Genomic DNA, 26,152 nt, shown 5'->3' with positions numbered 1-26,152 from the left:
CCCAACACCATTTGTTGAAAAGATTGTCCTTTCCCCATTGAATGGTCTTGACACCCTTGGCAAAAATCATGTGATGATGTATGCAAGGGGTTTTTCCTGGGCTATTATTTTATTCTGTTGTTCTATGTTTGTTTTTATGCCATACTACACTGTTTTGATTCTTGCAGCTTCGTAGTAAGTTTTGAAATTAGAAAATGTGAGTCCTACAACTTTGTTCGTTTTTAAGATTGTTCGAGGAAAAGATTCAGTTGTTTAAAGGTTTCTCTCTCTCTGAAATTTTAAAATTACTTCTCAGTCTGTTTTACTCTTATGCTGTATAGTCGTATCTACAGAATAGTGTATGTGTGTATGATGTATGCAATATAAAACATGTGCAGTTTAAAGAGTTGTTATAAAGCAAGGTATAGCTACTACCCAGGTGAAGAAATAGTTGTGCGAAGTTTTTTTTTTTCTTTTATTAACTGATTTATTTTTGGCTGCGTTGGGTCTTCATTGCGGCGAGCGGGGGCTACTCTTCGTTGCGGTGCGCGGGCTTCCCATTGTGGTGGCTTCTCTTGTTGCGAGGCGCAGGTTCTAGGCGCGCGGGCTTCTGTAGTTGTGGCACGTGGGCTCTAGAGCGCAGGCTCAGTAGTTTTGGCACACGGGCTTAGTTGCTCCACGGCACGTGGGATCTTCCCGGACCAGGGGTCAAACCTGTGTCCCCTGCGTTGGCGGGCAGATTCTCAACCACTGCACCACCAGGGCAGTCCTGTGTAAAGTTTTAAAACCACTGAACTAGAGCATGGACAATCAAGTGATTCTGTCGGACGAAGTAAGAAAACAGAACCATGTTTCTCAGGATGCACTGGGAAGAATACTATATTGGGGATGTGTTATTAGTTAGGGGATTGGAGCCGTGGGGACACAGGAGGACAGGATTTCCTAGAGCATGGTGGTGTAGCTAGAGTAGGGAACCTTTTCTAAACCTGAAAATACTTTGCTCTGGAGACGAGTCAGTTAGCAACTAAATTTGTAGTCTGTTTTGACCAGGATTAAGAGGGAATAGGTTAAGAGTAATGTAGCTAGAAAGCAGTGCCTATTAAAGCTGAGTCATAATGTAATAAGAATTGAAGCTATTTTGAAACCCAAAGTAAGTTGATCTTGTCTTTCCTAATCACTACTGTCAAAACCCCAAGCTCTTTACATAATTATAGTCAAGTGTGATTGTATATCCAGTTGGATTGCCTAGATTTAAATGTCATTTTGGCAAAATATAATGGTAGGTACTTAATAATTATTAAATATGTTTAGCATGGTTCTTATATAAAGGGTTTAAACTTAGGGTTCATATGTTGTAGCAGTCAGGTGAGTTTTTGTATCTTCCTTCCCCCACATAAATGGCTCCCTTTGAGCCTCTTAAAATATAGTTGAGTTATAAGGACAAACATAATTCATACAGCTAGAATGTGGCAAATTCACTAATACAAAATACCAGGGAGCACAGATGAGAAGGTTAATTTACATTCCTGATTTGGGAAGGTTTATAGGAGGATCTGACATTTGAACCAGCCCGTTAAGATTTGGTAGACTTTCGGGAGCTCCCTGGCAGTCCAGTGGTTAGGACTTGGTGCTTTCACTGCTGTGGCCCAGGTTCAATCCCTGGTGGGGGAACTAAGGTCCTGCAAGCCTTGTGGTGCGGCCAAAAAAAAAAAGTTTGGTAGAAGTATGAATTACTGTTTAAGTATAGGGGATTGGCATTAGTAAAAAGAGGGAGGGGATATGATTTAGGAGTATGAGTATGATGGTGTGTATATTCAGAGGAGGGAAGGATGTAAAGTAAGAGATAAAGAAGGAAAGCTTTCTTTTGAGGTCAGATCATAGAGGAACATGAGTGCTGGGTTAAGGACCAAACTTTTGTCCAAGAAAGATCAATCTGGTGACAGTTTGTAGGTCAGATTATTGGGGAAGATACTGGAAGTTAGGGTCATTTAGTAGGCTAGTTGGATGTAATGGGTGAAGAAGAGGGAGGAATAGGGAATGATTGCCAGGTTTCAAGGTTGGATGACTAAGGGGAAATAATGAAAGTCAGGTGGATGAACAGGTTTGGCGGGGACGATGAGCTTAGGTTGAGGTCCTGTTGGGAAATGGATTCTGAAGCTCATGAGAGGTAAATTTGGAGGTAACACCCCACACAAGGTAATACTTGAAGCCTTGGTGTGTGCAAGTACCTAAGAGTAGATTGTTGGACAAATAGAAAAGGGCAAATGATGGGTTACTCTTGGAAGGCTGTGTTTGGGGGGCAGGTGGAGGAAAAGGAGCCATTAAAATGCTGAGAAGTGGTGTTCAGAGAGGGAGGAGAAAACTAGGAAAGAAAGAGGGGAGTCATCAAAGCCTGAGGGAGGAAAGTCTGAGGGGAAGTGGGAGTGTAAATCACAGGCTCAGGTTGTGTTTGGAGTGTCAGTGATTCAGGGAAGTAGAGGATGAGAAAGGATTGAGACGGAGCTAAATTTTAGAGGGAGAGTTTGTCTAAGAAATTTGGTTATATACCATGAGAGAGTGAGAGGATCAGAAAGCCTTTTTAAAAATTGTGGTAAAATATATGTAACATAAAACTTACCATTTTAACCATTTTGAAGTGTATGGTTTAGAGGCATCAAGTGCATTGATGTTGTACAGTGTTAGAGTAGGGAAAATGATGAGGCAGAACGTTGCTTAAATATTTTTTGGTTTGATAAGTTGTCAGACTATTGTCTTTCCCATCTTGTTCAAAAAGTAGTTTACAGTGGCTTATCACCATTTGATATACTATAGTTTATCTTTCCCCATCAGCCTGAAAGATCCTTGAGACCCTTTTGTCTCAAGAGCAAAGAGAGCAGAAACTATTTTGTTCATTGTTATATCGCCAATGCCTAGCACATACTTAAATAAATATTTGAATGAATGAATAAATTCCAACAAGTTGACATCAATTAGAAGTGAGAATGAAAGGAAAAAAATGGATACAGGCATAAAGTATTCATTAGAATTAGCTTTACTAAAAATACATACGAGGGCTTCCCTGGTTGCGCAGTGGTTAAGAATCTGCCTGCCAATGCAGGGGACACGGGTTCGAGCCCTGGTCTGGGAAGATCCCACATGCCGCGGAGCAGCTGGGCCCGTGAGCCACAGCTACTGAGCCTGCGCGTCTGGAGTCTGTGCTCCGCAACAAGAGAAGCCACGACAATGAGAAGCCCACGCACCGCGATGAAGAGTAGCCCCTGCTTGCTGCAACTAGAGAAAGCCCGCGCACAGAAACGAAGACCCAACATAGCCAAAAATAAATAAATAAATTTATTTAAAAAAAAATACATACGAAATAATTCTTTGTACTTATCACTGGTGTAAACTGGCTCTTAAGTTTCTCACAGCCAAAGTGTAAAGGCAGATATGATCAGTTACACAACTCATGGTATAGATAAGATAAAAATAAAGCACACACTCTGAAGAAGCCTAAGTATTACTGAGATCAGAAAATTATTTCTCCTGAATTCCTTTTCTCATAAGAAAGGAATATAATATAATATACAGCATCCTCAAAAAACATCCTTACCGTTAATACAGAAAAAAATAACCTTCAGTATGGGAGGAAAACAGTTGGGATAATTTTAATCATATTTTAAGATTAAACCTAGACTTTATGTTGACAGTAGCAATGCTAAAAGTAGATGGTCACTAGAGACATTTAAGAAACGTCAGGGATGATGAATAGATGGAATAAATGAAAAGAGTAGGGCATGGTTGAACATGATAAGTCTGGAACCTGCACAGTTGATTCAGAAAATGGGGAAGTTGAGAACGAAAGAATGTATAGGATGAAAATAAACTCAATGCTCTTCCTGCCTTGGAAATAGCTTTATTTTCTGATTACAAAAAGATTGTATGCGGGAATTCCCTGGTGGTCCAGTGGTTAGGACTCCGTGCTTCCACTGATCAGGGAACTAAGATCCCACAAGCTGAGCTGCGTTCCCCGCCCCACCCCTCAAAAAAGTATGTTTTACAAAAAGTGCCCCCCTCCAGACTTTTTCAGAAAATACTAAAAAAGTACATAGAAAAAAACATTCCACATTTTTTTTTTTTAATTTTTTTTTTTTTATAGCTACTTTTTTATTTTTATTTATTTATTTATTTTTGGCTATGCTGGGTCTTCGGTTCGTGCGAGGGCTTTCTCTAGTTGCGGCAAGTGGGGGCCACTCTTCATCGCGGTGCGGGGACCGCTCTTCATCGCGGTGCGCGGGCCTTTCACTATCGCGGCCCCTCCCGTTGCGGGGCACAGGCTCCAGACGCGCAGGCTCAGTAGTTGTGGCTCACGGGCCCAGCTACTCCGCGGCATGTGGGATCTTCCCAGACCAGGGCTCGAACCCGTGTCCCCTGCATTAGCAGGCAGATTCTCAATCACTGCGCCACCAGGGAAGCCCACATTCCACATTTTAGGTATTGCATTTTCAAAGTATACCAACAAAGAATTTAGGTTAACATCCCCTTCAGTTTTTCTTTATAAAAGCAATGTTCGTCTGACAAATTTTTCTTGTTTTATGAAATGAAAGTATAAGATGGCTTTCATTTCCCAAAAAAGATCTGTTTTCATTGAGATTACAAATTTGCTCTTCAGCACTACCATATTTATTAATAGCTTTCCGCAATTCACTGGGGGAAATTTGTTGTAGCCTCGCTATCAGAAGAAGCTGTTTTACCAATGATATTTAAATTTGTGCATTTTTGCACTGTTCTTAAACCTCTGAAATAATTCAGGACTTGCTTTGCAATGTAATAACTCTTCTACCGAATTCTCTTCTTCCTCCACTTTCACCTTCTTCATAATTTTGAAGATGCAAAATCCTACTGCTATATCCGCATAGTGCTTAGTGGCATACATGCCGATTATGGTTATAAATCTATTGTACCGAGTATTTCTCGGCTCTTCAGAAAGGCACCATGCCATGCCCAAGTCAATGTTACCTTCATTTTTCTTTCTCTTGGATAGAAATAAACACTGTCTTTTATATGGTGGAGGGGGGATGTGGTCATAGTCAAGCTCTTGTCTTACGGTTTTCTTCCCTTAATAAGCTTTATCACTTCCAACTTTTTTGTTTGACTGTATGTCCTTTTCTAGGCCTCTTATGCTCATCTGTATTTTTTTACAGGGCATCACATTTTCTAGAAGCCATTTTTACTCAGTGTGGAGAAAATCGCTATTATGCACAGTATGCCTTTCAGTAAAGGTATATTGCATGTACTCCATTTCTCATCAGGCAGCAGGGTTCTCTCCTTTTGCTAATGTGATTATACATACAAATAAAGTAAATAAATTGTGATTAGAATTAGAGAAACATATCAAGTAGTACCAACTTAAGGAAAGGTTTGAGGAGGAGTTTAAAGCATGATGGTGAGATATACCAGAAAGTGAATTAATAGCAATGTATCACTGCTGTTTTCACATAGTCACACGTGTTACCTCTCCTCTCTGGAAGAAATCTTGTATTGGAACTGGAATGGCCTGCTGCTTAGATTTATTTTTTTCTCCCTATGGCACGAGGGGGATTGGGCCTACTTAGAGGAAATAGTAGAAGAACCAGAAATCACATTGTTTTAATATGCATTTGAGTTAGAACATCTTACATTTATATTACCCATTCCAGTTTTTACTTTGTGCATTGCCTTTTTTGTCTTTGCAATATGAATCCACTTATGTGCACTAAGAGAAGATTAACGCTTGGTCATATGTTAGTAATTTTCCCCTGTCATTCAAGTGGTTACATTTCTATGCAGACAAAGCTGTCATTCTGATTTATGGACCCTCCCCCCTTTTCCTTTTTTTTGGCTGCACTGTGTGGCAGGCGAGTTCCCTGACCAGGGATGGAACCCGCGCCCCCTGCAGTGGAAGCTCAGAGTCTTAACCGCTGGACGGCCAGGAAAGTCACCTGACTTTTATGACTTTTGTGATTCATGTCTTGCTTAGTCCAGCCAAAAAATAAAAAAATATTTTAACTAAGTCATTTTGTTAAAATGTATATTATATATAAATGTTATATAAGTTTTGGATTTATTCCCCTCTCTACCAATGGACAATTCTGTAAATTCCCAAAGAGCCTGCTTTTGTCTAGCATGTTCCAATAATCTGTTTATTCTGGTTCCCACTTTATTTTAATTATGCTATTGTAAAAATTGTAAAGCTTCCTGTTTCATTTTGAGTCTGAGTCCAATATCAATATCTGACAGGGCACACAGAAACCCTCTGGACCAATCCCAGTTATAGATACCAGTGTCTTCAGTAAAATCTTAGCAAGTTGAAATCAACAAAATAGTATCGATAAATGACTAATGGGATTCTACTTAGGATTGCTAAGATAATGTGTTCCTATTACTACTCGTACTATATATTAATACATTAAGGAAGAAACAGTCCCTTGATTGTGATGAGTAATAATATACACATATGTTGAAAAGGCATTTGAAAAAATTTGGCTTCCACTCTTTACCTTAAAAAACAAAGCATGGGGGACTTCCCTGGTGGTCCAGTGGCTAAGATTCCGCATTCCCAATGTAGGGGGCCTGGGTATGATCCCTGGTCAGGGAACTAGGTCCCACACACTGCAACTCAAGATCCTGCATGCTGCAACGAAGATCCTGCATGTGGCAACGAAGATCCTAGGTGCAGCAACTAAGACCCGGCACAGCCAAATAAATAAATAAAAACCAAAAACAAATAAACCAGGATTTCCCTGGCAGTCCAGTGGTTAAGACTCCCCACTTCCAGTGCAGGGGACATGGGTTTGATCCCTGGTTGAGGAAGTAAGATCCCACATGCCATGGGCGGTGCGGCCAAAAAAAATTTTATTTAAATAAAAGCAAACCAAAGCACCCCCCCCCAAACAGACAAACAAACAAAAACCAAAAAAAAACCCAGAAAACAACCCCAAAGCAAAAAAATAACTTAGGACCTGCTTTAATGTATAAATAATAGTTGTTGGAAATTAGCAGTAATTACATGTATTTTAAAAGTGAGAAATAATAAAAAGATGTATATAACTACTGTTGTTCATATTTTTTGGTACTGTTCTATAGCCCGTGTAGGAAAACAAGACAAAAGCAAAACACAAATAATGGAAACAAAGATACCAAATATGTTGCCGAATGATGAATCCGCTTTAAAAATCCAGGAGAATCAACTGAAAGTTAGAAACAAGAGCAAAGGTAGATGTCTGAGTATAATATTTAAAATTGATAATTTTATTTAATAAAAGAATTATGAAAAAGATGAAAATCTATAAAAAAATAAATGACAAGAATAGCATGGCATTTCATTGTAATTAGCATATAAAATAAAACTCACCCCACGAGTGAAGTAAGTTACATTCTTGCCTACCAGATTAGAATACAAAATACTATTTGTAGCTGCAGTAAATTTAAAACAACTATAAATAGGGAATTTACTAATTAAAATTTAGCGCATATCCACAGTGAAATATTTTAAACTCTGGGATATATTTTATTTTATTTTTAAAATTAATTTTTATTGGAGTATAGTTGCTTTACAATGTTGTGTTAGTTTCTGCTGTACAGCAGCAAAGTGAATCAGTTATACATATACATAATATCCCCTTTTTTAGATTTCCTTCCCATTTAGGTCACCACAGAGCATTAAGTAGAGTTCCCTGTGTTATACAGTAGGTTCTCATTAGTTAATCTATTTTTTACATAGTAGTATATATATGTCAATCCCGTGGGATATATTTAAATTTATAGAAACAATTAAAAAATATGTGCTTACCTGTTCTTCATTTATGAGGAAGACTATGAAAGGACTTCTGCTTAGAGTGCAAGTAAGCACAGGATGGGTATGCATTTTCATAATTAAAAACTAAATTTGACTAAGCTGTCATTCAGATTGATAATGCACTAACACGTAGCTTTTGTTTTCTTTTTTTTTAATATGAAAGAGTTAAGGACACAGCAAGAGAATTTTGACTTTTGCCTGCTAGTATATAAGTCAGATTTGTATAATGAATCATTGGCTCCTGTCTTAAGTAAATGATGAGAGTTTGGATGTTGTAAATATCAGGTGCATTTGGCCCTAAATATCACACAGTCTTGTAACTTTGTGTTTAGAGTTTATCAAGGAAATGAGATTGGAAGGGGACCTCATGTGGTTCAATCAGTGTGTTATCCTAACCTTCATCTGATAGCATATGTTGCTGCATCTCATTTCTTTATGAAATTGTTTTCTTTCATTCTTTTAAAGCCAGTGGAATGCAGTTAAGCCAAATCACTAGTTAGCATAGGAAACATTTTCTGTTGGCTTTGAAGCCAGCTCCTTTTCTTAGATTGCCTTAAGAACTACTTAAACTTTCCATCTAGATGGTCAGTGACCATCTACCTCTAGCCTCAGTGCTTCTTTCTTTTTCATTTTCTGGGTTTAAGTCCAGTTTTCTCATGTATTATTTTAGGGATCTGTCCTTCCCTTCAGTTGGAAATAGTCTAATGTTTGACTGTCTATCAGTCGTTTTATCTGGGCTATATGTAATTTTTGTTTTAAGTTTCTATCATAGCTATAGATACACTGTAAAGCTACTGGAGACTTTGAAATACTTGTGTGTGTGTACAGGCAAAATCAACTTTTATTAAAAAAAGACTCACTGTCAGTAAGCTCTTCTTTCTTTTCTCTTTACCTAAAACAAGCATTTCCCAATCATAAAAACAAGGCTGTGTTGTTTGGCTGCATTGGTCTTCGTTGCTGTGCACGGGCTTTCTCTAGTTGCAACGAGTGGGGGCTACTCTTCGTTGCGGTGCGTGGGCTTCTCATTGTGGTGGCTTCTCTTGTTGTGGAGCACGGGCTCTAGGTGCACGGGCTTCAGTAGTTGTGGTACGTGGGCTCAGTAGTTGTGGCACGTGGGTTCAGTAGTTGTGGCTTACGGGCTCTAGAGCACAGGCTAAGTAGTTGTGGTGCACAGGCTTAGTTGCTCCGCAGCATGTGGGATCTTCCCGGACCAGGGCTTGAACCCGTGTCCCCTGCATTGGCAGGCGGGTTCTTAACCTCTGCGCCACCAGGGAAGTCCCTAGGGAGTTTATTTTTTAATTATTTAGGATGCTTTCTTTCTAGGTGCTCTGTATTCAATTTAGAAATTTATATATGTGTACAACAAGTGAGAGAATGGGACTATCAGTTTGAATTATTTTCTTTTCTTGGTAGATTTTAAGGTAAGTCAAACATTTTAAAAGGAAATGCTGTTATAGGCAAATAGGAAACCAAAGCCAGAATTCAGTGCCATAGTGGAAAGAAGCAGTGAATTTAGAGTTCAGTGACCTTCAAGTCCAGGATCTACCAATGGCTGGCTTTCAACTCTTGGGGAAAAGGTGGATTATTTAATAAAATGCCTTGGAACAACTGGCTTATCATACTGGCGTTAGGTGGAGGGGAGCTAGATTTATGTCTTTATGTTTACATAAATTATGAAAGGATCGTGATAGTTACTGATTACTTACAATGTGCCAACTGCTGGGTTAGACACCGTACGTGCATGAATGTGTTCCTCAAACACACCTTATGAAGTAGACACTGTTATCCTCACTTTACAGATGGAGGAACCTGCCCATGGTCAACAATTAGCCAATGGTTAAGATAAAACAAAAGATAAGATCATTAAAATAAAAGAAAGTAATCAAGAATGTTTTAGTCTGGGCTTGAGGGAGAGAGGCTTTTTTCTATGCACGACAAACCAAAGAGCTGTGAAAAAAGATTGACTTTTTAAAAAAACTTATACTCCTTGAACTTCTGTTTAGCAAAAAATTAAAAAATAACACAAATCCAAGAACGTTTTAAAACAAAAATGGCAGTTATAAAGAGCCATACAGCTTATAAAGCTCACCCAAATCAATAAGAAAAGGCTGAATCACTTAATGTAAAAAAGGGCAAAAAATACAAATAGGTAATGCATGTAGGAAGTATAAATTATCAGCTGTCAGCGGGAAAAGGATAACACCCAAGGCTGTGGAGAAATAGATACCTACAGTGTTTCTGGGACTATAAATTGAATTGAACTTTTGGTAGATGGTATGCATGTTCCTTTGACTCACAATTCAACTTACAGGAGCTTAGGTTCTAGGTATGCTTCCACTGATGTACAGGACAGTACAAAAAATTTTATGGCAGTATTATAAACGAATGAAGAGGGGGAGAAAGTATCTAATGTTCATACCATACTTAAGTGACTAAGGTATAAAATGATATGATCTTACTTTCTGTACTATGTGGTAGTATACTTAAAATCTGAAAGAATATAGAGCTAGTTATTAATAATGGTTATTTTTGAAGGATGAGGAGGTAGAGTGATTGCTTACAATTTATTTTCCTGTGTTATTTTAGAATAAATGGCTTTTTTCATAATTTAAAGAAAAAGTTAAAAAGAAACCAAGCACTTAGTAATAACCATCACCTACGTTTGATGAACATCATTCCAGATATTTTTAATGCATATATAATGAATGTAGAGATAGGAAGTTATATGCATGCCGTTTATAAAATTTTAATTAAATTGGTTGCATTTGACTGAAAAAAGAAACTAAGATACTATTACAAACATGATTGATGTTTGTTACTACAAGAAGGAATGAATTCCTAAAATAGTCCTAAAACCGAGAGAAGAAAATTACAAAAACCTCTAAATAGTTTTGAGTCTCTTTTAGTACAACCCATTGACGTATTGATAAACCAGGATAAGGGAATAAACACATGCATAAATTCTTTCTTCCCTTTCTTCCTTTCTCCTGACTACCTACCTACCTATTTTTATTTTATTTTATGTTATTTATTTTTTGGTTAGACCTATTTTAACATTATCAGGATTTATAATATGTTTTTAAAAGCTTATAACCATTCATGGTTGTTTAGTTTTAGTCATGTATTTAAACGGTCAGTAAGTACATTGGTCTTTTCACCTTGATTTTTCTATTACAGCAGTCTTTAATTTCCCAGCAGTTATTTCAAGAAGTGAAATAACTTATTAAGTCCTTAAGTTCACAATACTTGTGAGAGCTTAATGCCATCCTGTTTCTACCCCTTCTTTATGTTTCACATTTTTTGTATCACACTTTTCCTCAGAATTTTGTGATTATTCATTCAGTGTTCCTGAATTCCCTGTTGTGGAAGAATCTTGAGGCCAACCAGATTCTACCTACTCGCCTACGTTTGACTTGATTTTTTTCTGTCTGGATGCTCATGATACTGTTTTGCTTTAAAGCTCAGTACCTCTCATTTGACAGATGTTTTGGTGGTGTTTATTTTGTACCAGTTTTTTTGTGGGTTGTAGAGTATGTTTTCAGCCTGCATATTTAGTTATTTATTACAGGAGAGTTTCATATATTTATTTATGACATTTTAATATTATCTCTTCAAGAGTATCAATTTAACTTTAAGTATATCTCCTTAATCTATTATCTTTACTCTGTTCAACATGTAATTGTTTACCTTTTCATTTAAGGTGTATTTCCTTTTTTGGGGGGGGAGACGCTGCTGCCCTCCCAGGGACTATGGTGGGTGGGGGTGGAGCAGCAGGTGTGCCTCATCTTTGTTTCTGGGAACTCTCTCAGTTCTGGCTTCTGACACCGGGATCCTTATAGGCAGCAGCTTTTAAAAAAAATATTTTTAAAGATTTATTGTTTGTTTATTTATTTCATTTATTTTTTGGATGCGTTGGGTCTTAGTTGCGGCACGCGGGATCTTTGCGGCACGCGGGCTCTTTGTTGTGATGCGTGGGTTTTCTCTTCTCTAGCTGTGGCACACGGGCTCTAGAGCGCAGACTCATTAGTTGTGGCGCACGGGCTTAGTTGCCCCGCAGCATGTGGGATCTTAGTTCCCTGACCAGGGTTCGAACCCGAATCCCCCTGCATTATAAGGTGGATTCTTTACCACGGGGCCACCAGGGAAGTCCCATTTAATGTGTATTTCTTTTTTTTTTTTTTTTAATTTTATTTATTTATTTATTTATGGCTGTGTTGGGTCTTTGTTTCTGTGCGAGGGCCCTCTCCAGTTGCGGCAAGTGGGGGCCACTCCTCATCGCGGTGCGCGGGCCTCTCACCATCGCGGCCTCTCTTGTTGTGGAGCACAGGCTCCAGACGCGCAGGCTCAGTAGTTATGGCTCATGTGCCCAGTTGCTCCGCGGCATGTGGGATCTTCCCAGACCAGGGCTCGAACCCGTATCCCCTGCATTGGCAGGCAGACTCTCAACCACTGCGCCACCAGGGAAGCCCCTAATGTGTATTTCTTAAAGTTATGACCATGATTTGTTTTTACTTGTTTTTTATCCCCCCCCGCCCCCCCAATTTTTAAATTTCTGAAATGACTGTAATCCCTGTCTTTGTTCTTTTCTAAACTCTTATAGTTTGCCTTTCAGGTTTCTGTTCGTTTATAATATCTTCTTTCATATTTCTGTAATTTCTTTGAGGCTGTTTTTCTAAAGTCTTCCTGGGTTTTGATGTGTAGTATTAGGTGGTTGCAGAGAGCTCGAAGTGAATTGGAATGGAGATTCGAGAACCTCATCATCGTGTTAGGGGAATTTTGATGGTGACACTGTTCATGCAAGTGATTATAACAGGGGATGGTACGGAGATGTAGACTTCACTTTGAGGTTGCTGAAACCTGGAGAAATACAAAAGAAAGCACATTCCAGGGACTTCCCTGGTGGTCCAGTGGTTAGGACTCTGCGCTTTCACTGCCATGACCAGGGTTCAATCCCTGGTCGGAGAACTAAGATCCTGCAAGCTGTGACATGCCCCCCTCCAACCCGCCGCCCCCCGCCCCCCGCAAAAAAAAGAAAGAAAAAAAAGCACATTCCATGTATTGATACATGAAGCAGAGCAACTTGCCTAGTTTTATACAAAACAAACAGATAAGGAGATAAGAGCTACTAGAAAGGAAAATCAGCATGGGGTGAAGTGGTTAATGATTCTCACCCTCAGCAGTTGGTGGCAGAGTGAATAGATTACCCCATTCATCTGCCTTTGGGGGTGATCATACCCTGCCAGCCCTGCTGAGAACTAATTGTAGCCCCTGTGTAATGTGACTGAGGGTAAAGGAAAGCTAGGAACCACTGCTATACGGTATTAGAGGGGAAACTGACTAGAGACCAACTGGGACATAAGCTTAAAAATACGACTCTTTGAATGGAGAAAAGGGTACTCTTAGTTGGAAGCGACAGGAATTGAACTAGAATAAGTTTAGACAAAAAAGGAAAAATGACCCTTAACCAAATTTATGGAAGAGGGCAGGTACCAGGTTTAAGGAACTAGAATTCTGTTACGACCTCTCTTCTTGTTGCTTACTTTTGTTTATTTGACTTCATTTTGGCTTCATTTTCACATATCTGTTTTCTCCTTGAGATTTGAGCTGTGGCTATTGGCAGCTCTCAGGCTCCCCCATGGATTGGGGCTCCCTTTGTTTAATTCTGATTTTAAAAATCCTCAGCGAGATCTCATTCTTTTGACTTGTCAGGTATTCATTCACTCATTTTTATGGCCCTGGGGTATGGGGTACAGAATAAACAACACCAAAACAAGCAGTTCAGTGTGATGTTCAGGGGTGGATAGTATTTCCAAAAAGAAGTATTTAAGGTATGGCTTGTTCTTGAGATTCTAAAGAACATTGTATTCATTTTATTTTATTTTTTTTAAATTTATTTATTTATTTTTGGCTGCATTGGGTCTTCATTGCTGCATGCAGGCTTCCTCTAGTCGCGGCGTGCCGAGGCCAATCTTCATTGCGGTGCACGGGCTTCTCATTGCCGTGGCTTCTCTTGTTGCGGAGCATGGGCTCTAGGCACGTGGGCTTCAGTAGTTGTGGCGTGCGGACTCAGTAGTTGTGGCTCTCGGGCTCTAGAGCGCAGGCTCAGTAGTTGTGGTGCATGGGCTTAGTTGCTTCGCGGCATGTGGGATCCTCCCCGACCAGGGCTCAAACCCTTGTCCCCTGCATTGGCAGGCGGATTCCCAACCACCACGCCACCAGGGAAGTCCCTGTATTCATTTTATAGCCTGTAGTCTAATGAGCAATTTCAAAGGAGGAAAATGGACAGTTGACATTTATTGTACTCTGAGATGGACAGTGTTTTGCATATTACAGTATTGCTCATCTGTCCTGCAACACTGCCATGGGTTTTTTACTGTGCTTTACAGATGAAGAAAGTGACACTCAAAAGAAGAGAAATTACTTGTTTAAGATGCTAAGGGTAGTGAGAGAGGTTGGCATTCAAACCCAGGTTTGACTGACATAATACCATACTCTGTGCCAAACTATGGCCCATATTTTCTCTTGTGAGATGAAATTCACAAGTGTTGTGTCCGCCCCCCTCCCCCCCACGCATCGTGTCTTTATCAAATTATTTCTAAAAAATAAGTGAGAAGTTTATATAAAACCGTAGACTATAGTGTCAAGGTGTAACATTTTATGTACTGTGGGGAATTCCTGCCACAGCAAATCTTGTCAGAGATACGAGCTGCTGCTGCTGTATTTAAGCACAAGCAACAACATACTCAGGACTTACTGTTGAAGAGCCCTTAGGTAGTAAGTGTTTGAAGAGGATGTAAGCAAGGTGAAACATTGCAGGCAGCAGAACTTCCTTAAGTGCTATTTTAGGAATGTGGTCTGGAATTCTGCCAAGCAAATCCTTTCAGAAGCATGTTGGCAAAATCTTTGCAAGATACGATCTCTGACCTCTTCTGCTTGTCTGTTCCATATTCCTTATGTTTTAGAAGCACAGTGAAAGAAATTCATCTAGGTTGAAAATGTTTTGGATTAGGAAATCAGCTAGCCCTACCTAGCCCTGGCTTATGACATAGTGTAAAGAAAAAATTTCTGATTTTAAGCAAACTTATAAAGTTTACCAGAAATCTGTAAAGGTGATTTAATTGATGCATTTTAAAAAACTTGAGAGGAAATATGAACAAACCTTTGGTTGTTTGCTGATACATCACTTTTTTCGATATTGATTAGTTAATGGACGTTTGCAAGACAGGAATATTTTCCCAGTTAATTTTGGTGACTTGGTTTCTGGCGATGTGTGTTTTAAAGTAATATGGCAGTTTATTCCTCTGATAATAAGGTCAAAATTATTTTGACAAACCATCTCAATACTTAGGAAGAGTAATTAGATAGTGTCTGGATAAACGGTTCTATCTGAGATTTCAGCAGTTCAAAATGCAGCCAGCATAAAAATAGTCACTTTACAGAAATGCACCTTACAGCCAGCTGTGTGTTACATAAATAAGCTTGACAGGAATGCACATTCCCCAGAGCAGGAGACTACAACCATTGAGACATAAAGGAACATCATTTCTAGACTATAAATAACAGTTTGTTTTTAGCTTTGTAGCTGTTAGACTTAGTCAACTCTTGGTCTTGGCAAAGTGTATTTACAGTTAAAGTAGCTTATTTTCTTAATAGCCAAGTATAAAATGACATACTTGGGTCTTTGAATGTTGTTATTTTGAGACACCTTATATTTTTGCTAAGGCTCAGTGAAGGTTTATTTTCACATGATCAACAAAATACTGTAAACCATTATTTTAGACTACATTAAAACTGGTGGGGTTTTTTTTTTTTGCATTTAAAAAAACTTTCATGGAGAAAAAAATTTAAACATATAATAATACCAAAGTAGACTGACTATACAGCAAACCTCCATGTGCTCACCTAGCCTCAACAGTTATTAGGTCACAACCACTCTTGATTGATCTGTCTCTGCCCCGTCCCTTGTGATTTTGAAGCACATCCCAAACATCATCATCGTTTGTCTGTAAATATTTCAGTAACTCTAAAGATTCATGTATCTCTAAAAAAAAAATGGGAGTAAAAAACCAACACATTATCATTACCACACTTGAAAAAATTAACAATAATTTAATATTGTTAGATCTAGTCAGCCTCTAACTTTGTGCACATGTCATACATTATTTAAAAGTTTAAATTCAGTCCGCTCTGTTGTTTCCTGTTGCAGTATATTTATTGAGGATTCTAGGCCTTGCTTTTTAGAATTTTCCAAAGTATAGATTTTGCTAATTGTGTCTCGGGAATGTTCTTAAACATATTTCTCTGTATTTTCTATAAATTGGTAATTGTGTCTAGGGGTTCTGGTGAGATCAGGTGAGATCACTTCGTAAGTGGTGGTTTATTTATCAGGAGACATTAATGTCTGGTTGTCCTTTCTAAAATGCCTAGGTTAAAATGAAAAAATGGCAATGTTTCAATAATTTTTCTTTTTTTTTTTAACATCTTTATTGGAGTGTAATTGCTTTACAATGTTGTGTTAGTTTCTGCTGTATAACAAAGTGAATCAACTATATGTATACATATATCCCCATATCCCCTCCCTCTTGAGCCTCCCTCCCATAATTTTTCATTTTTTAACTGCACCATTTCTATAGAGAGATAACTCATTTGATCAAATAGTAGTTACTGTTTGATTTCCTGACAATACCGTTTGTATAGAAAAGGAAGAATGAATCTTGATTCTTTTGCCTTTTTTTTAAAAAATTCATTTTCAAAATAACAAAATGGTTTATTAGCATCCTGTAATGGGACCAATTAGTTTGTTGTTTTTTAAGTCACTGTTTTTAAACTCATGGGTTGAAACATATGTTTCAGTCCTTTGTGGTTATTAACTGTTGATACTCAGATTGTCCCATATTGAGCCAGTGGGAATCTCTTCAAGTTGGCTGAGTACTTTTAACAAGACGATAGTATTATTTGATAGCTTCCTTTTTATCTGGTATGAGATGATCCTAGAACATTTCCTACCCCAGACCTGGAATCAGCCATTTTTCTGAAGAGCCCTGCTCCCGTTAAGTATAACTCATATTTGGAGACCATGTTCTGGGCACTAGGGATGCTCATTGCTACAGAGTTGTCATTTTTCTCGACCTTTTTAGTGGACAGAGCTCAGCATTTTTAAAGCTATAGCTTTATATCGTGAATTCACATCGATACTTCTGATTCAGATTCAGGACTGTAGAGTTTTTACTTTTCATATGTGCTCCCCATTCTCTTTTAGTCTTATTCTTAAATAATGACTATCATAGCAAGCCTGCTCATGCATTATTTTCCATTACTTATACCTATCTAAGTCATTATTCTCAAGGACATTACCTTGTCCTTGATTTCTTTTTTAATTCATGGTTTGTAGACCATTTTGGCCCACAGTGATTTCCAGATTCACAGCATGCATACATAACTTTCATTTAACAATCACTGGCACTTTGGGATTTACTGAGTTTTAAAAATTGAATTATTATGTACAGCATGCCATTACTAGCATCCCAGAAGTCTCTTTCATTCTTCATCCCGTATACCACTCTCATTCACCACTCTGAAAGAAAAAGAAGAAAAGATGATATTGTTCTGATTTCTAATATTATTGATTAGTTTTGTGTGCTTTAGAACTTTAAAATTTTGTTTTAGCATTTGTGATATGAGGGAAAGAGAGCTCTTTCTAGCTCTTTCCAACTCTACTTGTGTCCAGGTAGCATTCAGAAAAAATGTATCTTTATCTTTGTCACATTCAAAACTTCTCTGTAATACCTTAGGAATCTAAGAAGAAATCCAAGCATAGGCACTTCTTGGTTTAAATATTTATCTTAAGTAGGCTAGATTTTTGTGTTTGTTAGCAATTTCCATTTTCCCCCATTATGTCTTTACCCTTTGCATGTTTACTTTCTTTTGATTTACAGTAACTTTATTTGTATTAGGGATATTAGACTTTTACCTATTGTGCTGCAGATATTCTCTCCCAATCTCTCATTTGTATTTAAACTTTATTGTTGTAGTGGATTTAAAATATGTTGTGTAGTATAATCTGACTGTTGAGTTTTGTGTTCTGCTTAGGAAGGCCACCTCCACCCAAGAGTATGTTAAAAAATAAATCTGCATTTTTTTCCAGCTAAATTTTATTGTTTGTTTATATTTGGATACAAATACAGTATGAGGTATCTCTATTAACATTTAAATGTGATAGGATGTTTAAACATCTTTCGTTGGCCTTTCTCTTTAAAAAAAAAACCTCGAATTTCATCTACTTATGGCTACTACACTTTTCCATCACAAACTTCTAGAAAAAGTTTCCACCTGTATTTTTTCTGCTTCACCTTCTTTTTGTCAATTCAGTGTTGCTGGCATGGCCTGTCTCTGCCTTACCATTGCACTGAAACTAAATACTTAGGCCTAAGGCAGCCTTGCCCTTCTTTTAACTGAACCCAGTAGACTGAATTTAGACCCCCTCTTTCCTGAGCAGCATGTAATTATCGTTGTTGGTAACTTTCTCCTTGGAATGCATCTACTTTGGCTTCTTTGATCTAGCTTTTTCCTGGTTTTCTTCCTACTTCTATCACTTTTGTAGCCACTTCTTTTCTTTAATCCCCCCAATATTGGTATTCTCTAGAATTCCTTCAGTTAGATTCTCTACAGTTCACACTTCAGTCTCTTCCTTGGGTGATGCCATCAACTACTCTTATGGCTTCACTTATCAGCAATATTCTGATAACCCCAAGTCTCTATCTTTAGCTCAAATTTCTTTTTAAAACAATGTATTTAACGGTACTGATGAACCTAGTGGCAGGGCAGGAATAAAGATGCAGACGTAGAGAACGTACTTGAGGACATGGTGGGGGATGGGGAAGCTGGAATGAAGTAAGAGAGTGGCATGGACATGTATACACTACCAAATGTAAAATAGCTAGTGGGAAGCAGCTGCATAGCACAGGGAGATCAGCTCGGTGCTTTGTGACCACCTAGAGGGGTGGGATAGGGAGGGAGACACAAGAGGGAGGGGATATGGGGATATATGTATACATAAAGCTGATTCACTTTGTTGTACAGCAGAAACTAACACAACATTGTAAAGCAATTATACTCCAGTAAAGATATTTAAAAAAACCCAAAACAATGTGTTTATGCCCCATAGGTACTTAAAACCAAACCTATCATTATTTCTTTCCCTCACCCCTAAAATCAGCACATCTTTATTATAATTCCCACTTCAGAGAAAAAAACAGACTCCTACCCAGTTGCCCTATGTAGAAACCTATTTATCATTTTTAAAAATTGAGTTGAAATTCAGATAACATAAAACTAACCATTTTTTTTTAAAACTAGCCATGTTAAAGTGTACAGTTCAGTGGTATGTAGTGTATTCACAATGTTGTGCAACCACCATCTCTCTTCAGTTTCGAAACATTTTCATCACCCCACCAAAAACTCCCATACTCATTTATCATACTCTATCTCCATCCCATCCCACCCCCACACCCGCACCCCCCATTTTGCTTTCTGTCTCTGGATTTGTGGATATAAAAGGAGTCATACAATATGTTACCTTATGTGTCTGGCTTCTTTCACTTAGCCTGATGTTTTTGAGGTTCATCTAAGTTGTAGCATGTATCAGCACTTAAATTCCTTTTTAGTGGCTGAATAATATTCCATTGTATGTATATATCATAATTTGTTCGTTCATTGATGGGCATTTGGGTTGTTTCTACTTTTTGACTGTTATGGATAATGCTGCAGTATAAACATTTGGGTACAAATTCCTATGTGGGTAGATGTTTTCATTTCTCTTGGGTATATACCTAGGAGTGTAATTACTGGGGTATATGGTAACTCTATATTTATAAACTTTTTGAGGAAATGTGTGTCAATTTTGGCTTATTATCTAAAACCCCCACATCACCAAGCTTGGTTGATTGATTCTATCTCCTGTGTATCCCTGTTTATTATTCCCACTACCATACACTAAAGGTACACTTTTCAGGATTACTTTAATAACTTCCTTTCTGGTTCCTTTGTCATCACATGGCCTTACTCTTTCACATACTTTTTTTCACATATCTTTCACATACTGAGAGATAGGTTGTTTTTTTTTTTTTTTTTTTTTTAATTTATTTATTTATTTATTTATTTTTGGCTGTGTTGGGTCTTCGTTTCTGTGCGAGGGCTTTCTCCAGTTGTGGCAAGCGGGGGCCACTCTTCATCGCGGTGCGCGGGCCTCTCACTATCGCGGCCTCTCCCGTTGCGGAGCACAGGCTCCAGACGCGCAGGCTCAGTAGCTGTGGCTCACGGGCTTAGTTGCTCCGCGGCATGTGGGATCCTCCCAGACCAGGGCTCGAACCCGTGTCCCTGCATTGGCAGGCGGGTTCTCAACCACTGCGCCACCAGGGAAGCCCGAGAGATAGGTTTTTGAAAATGTAAATCTCATGAGGTCACCTCATTGTTTTAAAAACAAAACAAAACAAAAACAAACTCTTCAAAGGCTCATCATTTCTCTCTGGATAAAGTCTAAACTAACATGGCTTCTAAAGGCTCTTTGCGGTCCTTCTGACATGCTATCTAGCTTCAGCTGTATGGCACCCCCTGCCCCCCGTATGCTGATCTCCATATTTCAAGTTTTTGTATATGTTCCTCTGTCTAAGGCTTGCACCTTCTCCACCAAAATCCTTTGTCTTATTTCAGATGTCTCTTCTCTTTTTAGACGTCTTTCTGTCTCTTCATGATTATAAGGTGCCCTTCTTTGTGCCCCTCCAAATTCTTGTACTAATGTTGGAGCAGTTAATTGCCTGTTTACTTCTGTGGGAATCAGCTGATAGTTAAGTGCCAGGTGATGCAGTACAGACTAAAAGTATGATTAATAGGAATTTATCAGAAGTCAAAAGAAGATTATTTGGTAAGTTATTTAGGGAAGGCCCCATGGAGGAATTGGACCTTGAAGGAATCATGAAGGTACGGTAACGATCTGCCACTGATAGGTAGATTAAGCCTGTTAAACATCCATGGATCTAGGCTGTGAGGGTCCTCGCTAGAGGCAAAAGCCATGACAAAACTGAGATAGATGGACATCTTGCAGCATTACTTTTGCATTACTTAATGAAACAAGCAATGGACACAATCACTCCTGTAGAAGAAAAACATGGAAAGAATGTGCAAAAGATTTTTAAAGAACTTATGGTGTATTGACAAAAGTGAGAAGGAATAATTTACTTTATGGAAAGTGTAAGGAAGTTTTCAAGGGTAATTTTGGCAATGTATGCTAATTTAAGAATTTACCCACCTACATTTATAAAATTCCACTAGACTTCTGATGTAAAATGCAACAATTAGGTGATTTCTAGATAAATTACAGAATCTTCCATAAGACTCTTGCATATAGTGTTGGAGAAAATGGTCTAAGTAATATACCAGTGTTTGTCTAGAGAAAGGTTAGAGATGAGATAACTCAGTGTAGAATTTACCTGCCCAGATTGTAATTGTCTGTGCTCCACTCTGTCCCTCAGTTGACAGGAAAAGTGGGACTTTCAGATCTTTTCCAGTATGTCTGCAGCATATTGGCACTCAGTAAATGTTTGCATTCATAAACAAAATAACAAGATTGAAATACAATTTCTTTGCATTTTCAGTATTTAAAAAATGTCTTAGAATAGCTGTTTAAAAGTAAAAATGCATTTCTTGTGTTTCAAAACACAGTACTGATTTAAAATTATTTATAAAAATCTGTTTTGCCAGTTAGGCAAAAATACTAGACTTATAAAAAAAAATCTCCCCTCAAATTTTGAGAAAAGAAGCCATTCATGTTTAAATATAAATAAACTTTCACTTTTGGCGCTCTCTGTGTTTCACTGGCATGTTGGAGCGTTAAATCTGTTGAAATAACCACCTCTGATTCCTCAAAAAATTAACATTTTCTTCTCAGTTACTAACACACTTTGTTCAGTCTTTATAGCACTCTGAGTTGTATTATACTTACTTATCATGAGACTGAGCTCCTTGAGGATGATGGCAGGAATTATATGAGAATTACAAACCTGTTCAGCCTCCCAGCAAGCCCTCTCTCAATTACTCTCCTGTGCGCTTTGTCCCACTTCTCAATTTGAGCCAACCAGTGTCCCTTGTTGGTGATTCATATATTTATACACACACACACAATCGTGACTGTGGTGATGGCTTCACAGCTGTATACATATATCAATATGTAAAAAAATTATGTAATTTAAATATGCACAACTTACTGAATGTCAATTATATCTCATTAAAGCTGTTTAAAAAATCCTGACATGATGCTCACCATGGATGGGTCATTACTTTATTAAGCTCTGTGTCTCTAGGAACTGTTTCTCACCTGGCTCCTCTAAGGTGCCCTCATGGCCTGTGTCCCCACCACCTCACTAGTTCTTTGCCTCTGTTCTCGTCCCCAGCCCCCATCATTCTCTGTCCGTGCTAGAGCACTCTCTCTGGAAGAGGAAAATCTCATGTTGCTACTGCCGTTCCTGTAGGCTCCAGCTATTATTCTTAAGCTACTCCTGGGTGCTGGAAACTCTGGTCGGCACGGGATTCAACACACATAGGCAGGATGGATGGAGCCTCTGCTCTCTCTGTGCTCAGAGTCTGATGGGCCACACATGAACACCAACTGTAGTTTTATATCCCCAAGAATACAGAGGACTTACTCATGTAGACATATAGTTATTAGTATAAATGAAGGTTGGTTAAGCAGCAAATTCCAATGAAAAGGTATCAGACACTCTGTTGGTGTTTCTGCATATGTATCCTAAAGACCACAGCATAACAATTACCAGAAATATTGGTTTGATTTCCCTCTGAACCAGAATCTCTAGGGGGTGGGCCTGACACCTGCATTTTATTTTATTTAATTTATTTTCTATTTTAAAAAAATGTTTATTTATTTATTTGGCTGTTCTGGGTCTTAGTTGCGACGTGCGGGATCTAGTTCCCCCACCAGGGATCAAACCCGGGCCCCCTGCATTGGGAGTGTGGAGTCTTAACCACTGGACCACCAGGGAAGTCCTGACACCTGCATTTTAATAAGCTCTCTGTATGGCTATACCTATATACCACTAGAGAGCTACTAGAATGGTAAGAACCTAGCTGGAAACCAGGGTAGAAGTAAAAGGGCACAGTAGAAGTTGATCTTCTGGATAGTTTGCTTTACCCATTGCTTCTTTGTGTTATAGAAATGGAAATGTTTTGGACATCAGGTAGCATTTTGCTAATGGATCCAGGTGTGTTCATTTAACAGGTTAGAATTTATAACATGTATATTCAAGTTCTGTAATGAATGTTGGGTGAAGATTATTTACTTAAAATTTTTGGTAAACATTTTCTTTTTCCACAGAACTCAACAAAAACCCAGTGGAAGGCTTTTCAGCAGGTTTAATAGATGACAATGATCTCTACCGATGGGAAGTCCTTATTATTGGTCCTCCAGATACACTTTAGTAAGTATAATGGAACTAACATCCAAGTGGAGCTCTTTTAGTAATTGAAATATAAACTATTTTGACAAACTGAAGTTTCCCAGTTTATAAAAGTGATAAAGTTAATCACTTTTAATTAATCACTATTAACTGATGTAAAGATACACAACAGAATGTGGTGTAATCAAAGAGCAATAGAAAAAGATGGAATTTCTTAAATATGTTATGTAATACATTTTTAGATTGAAAGACCACAGTCTGATTTTCTGTTCTGTGTGTTTGCAGATCAACTTAAACTTGCTAATATTTAATGTTCTGTGAGATGGATCATGACTATCTGATGTTAGTGACTAGCACAAGTCTCACACTTTTCATAGAAGTTGAGGTATTGAAAAAAAGTGCAGCAACCTTCTCAAAGCCATACAACTGAAGGACAGCAGGGACTTTCTTGGGGAGTATACTTGGTCACTCAACTGTGGTCCTTGATGGTACTAAGCAGCAAGGATTTGGATACATCAAACTTTTTTTTTGATGGTGAAATAGTTTTATTTTAGATGTTCTGAGATGGTAACTCCTTTGTCTCCCGTTCGCCAACACCTGATGTAAGAGAAAATTCAGAGCTAGTTCTATACCAGAGCAAACTGGTATATGACATATAGAATTGAGCTGTAGTATTGATTGGGGGGTTATCTGAGGTCTGAAAAAAATGGTTTATGTTTTGTTGCAACTATTCCCAATCAAAATTTTTGCTGATTTCCTAGTGGTATGTTTGCATTGGTAATTGTTTTTTTTAATGGTATTATTTTTATTTATTTATTTTAAAATATTTATTTGTTTATTTGGTTGCACCAGGTCTTAGTTGCGGCTCGCAGGCTCCTTAGTTGTGGCATGTGAACTCTTAGTTGTGGCATGCATGTGGGATCCAGTTCCCTGACCAGGATTGAACCCGGGCCCCCTGCATTGGGAGCTCGGAGTCTTATCCACTGTGCCACCAGGGAAGTCCCTGCATTGGTAATTGTTGCAAACTAAAATAACACAATTTAGTCATTCTACAATGTTAGTTTAGTAAATAACAGTAGCCAATGAAAGCCATCCTAGAGGTATTCCGCCACAACCTTAATATTATTTATTTGAAAGCAAATTTCTTACCAAATTTTGCACACAAAAATCATACATACAGCCTGGCCTATGAGCCTGATGAGGTTCTGGTCTTCTAGGTTTTTAAATCAAAACATATTGCGTGAAGGTTTACTCAAGGGAGATACAGCAACATTCCAGTGACAGAATCTTGTTAATCTTAAAGTTGATAATGTGATAACAAGAGAAATTCTTCTGACCTAATGTCTGTGTAGAAGATGACTTAGGCATCCAGGTTTGACCTCGATCTCTAAGGACCTTGCAGAATTCTTACACTATTTTCGTGCGATGGTGGCAAGCATCTCTAAATATTATCAGCTGGTCCATATATATGTTGTGTCCCTTCAGCTTCACCAAAGAGAGACACTTTAATACTCATTGCACTAATTAACAGGCCATTCTTGCCGCCAATAAAAATCTATTTCTGGCCTTTCGTATACATTTAAAAAGTGCCGGCTGTTGATCTGAGGTGTGGACAGCAGAAGCATTTGTGGCAGCTCCTCTGGAGTTGCTGACGAGACAACCGGCTGCCACTTCTGCACTGTCCCTTCCTGATGAGAGCACTGGCTGCACCTGGGCTGCAGTTTAACCTCAGTGCCACACGTACTTTGAACATCCTGTGAGTAATGAAGCCTTAATGCAATTGACAGACCTTATAATAATCATCCAAAATTACTTTGGTATGATTGCTTTTTATTAATGACCTTTTCTAAAATTCATGTGCTGATAGTTATAAAATTGTTTTTAAAGCCCTCAAAAAAGAGGTTTACGATTTATTGAGTTTAGGCCGTCCCTTTTAGCGACTTCCTACTTAGAATGGTTGCAAAAATAAAGCAGTATACTGGCATTTACATTACTCATTCATTTAGTTTCCAAATGTTTTTTCAGCACTCTTATGCTAGATGCTGGGAACATGATCTTGGATTAGCTAATAGTCACTGCTCCCAAAGAGGTTACAGTTTAGTCGGCAAGACAGCTCATTGCATAGTTATTTAATACACTTTGAGGACAGCCATGATGGAGGGAGGCATTAGGTGTTGTGAGAACTCGTTGGTAGCATGGCAGGTTTTGAGTGTGTCAGGGAATTTTTCCCAGAGGAAGAGATGTCTAAAGTGGGAACTGAAGAGTTAGTAACTGTAATAGTTAGTAGGCTTTTGGCTACAAGCAACAGAAATCAGATTTTAGCTGGCTTAGAAAATAAGGAATTTTTTTAAAAAATAAAATTATTTATTTATTTATGGCTGCATTGGGTCTTCGTTGCTGCATGCGGGCTTTCTCTGCATGCCGTGCCACTTATCATTTAGTGCTTAAGAACGTGAGTTTTGGAGACTGTCTTTGTTAGCTCCCTGAGTCTACCACTGTTATCGTGTGACTTTAAACAGTTACTTAAACTTTGTCTTGTTTCATTTCTAGGGTAAAACCCAATGCCTAGAAAGAGTTCAGAATGTTCAACATTCTGTTGTTTGTAATAGCAAAAGAAATCGGAAGCAAACGTTTTGATTGTAATAGAAAAATTGTGGCAGGTAAAAATGAATAAACAGGAGACAGATAGTAACAGGAATATATAAAAGAACAGTGTTGAGCAAAATTTCAGATGGCAGCATATGGTATATCATTTAAATAAGTAAATATGGCAGAATGATAGGATCTGACAAAGTAGAATGATAGGATCTGATACTTGTAAGATTTTTATAATTTTAATACAAAAACAGTAAGGGAAGTCTAATAGAAGAAACTTGAACTAGGCCTAGATTTCTCA

The 26,152-nt window shown here is 38.2% G+C and overlaps 1 protein-coding gene across 2 annotated transcripts in view; it reads left to right on the top strand.

The window, feature by feature from the left end:
• UBE2G1 (ubiquitin conjugating enzyme E2 G1) overlaps positions 1–26,152 on the top strand; it is a 99,212-nt gene that overhangs the window by 45,266 nt on the left and 27,794 nt on the right. Inside the window, exons 2-3 of one of the 2 annotated variants that reach the window (XM_036838019.1) lie at positions 23,014–23,061; positions 23,175–23,277. In XM_036838019.1, coding sequence (XP_036693914.1) covers positions 23,014–23,061; positions 23,175–23,277 — 151 coding nt within the window. The remainder of the gene's footprint in view (positions 1–23,013; positions 23,062–23,174; positions 23,278–26,152) is intronic. The other variant, XM_036838020.1, reaches the window with a different exon arrangement.

Source organism: Balaenoptera musculus, chromosome 20 (assembly GCF_009873245.2).
Source record: "Balaenoptera musculus isolate JJ_BM4_2016_0621 chromosome 20, mBalMus1.pri.v3, whole genome shotgun sequence".
Classification (NCBI taxonomy): domain Eukaryota; kingdom Metazoa; phylum Chordata; class Mammalia; order Artiodactyla; family Balaenopteridae; genus Balaenoptera; species Balaenoptera musculus.
The sequence above is the reverse complement of the archived record's forward strand: the minus strand, read 5'-3'. Positions and strand labels throughout refer to the sequence as shown.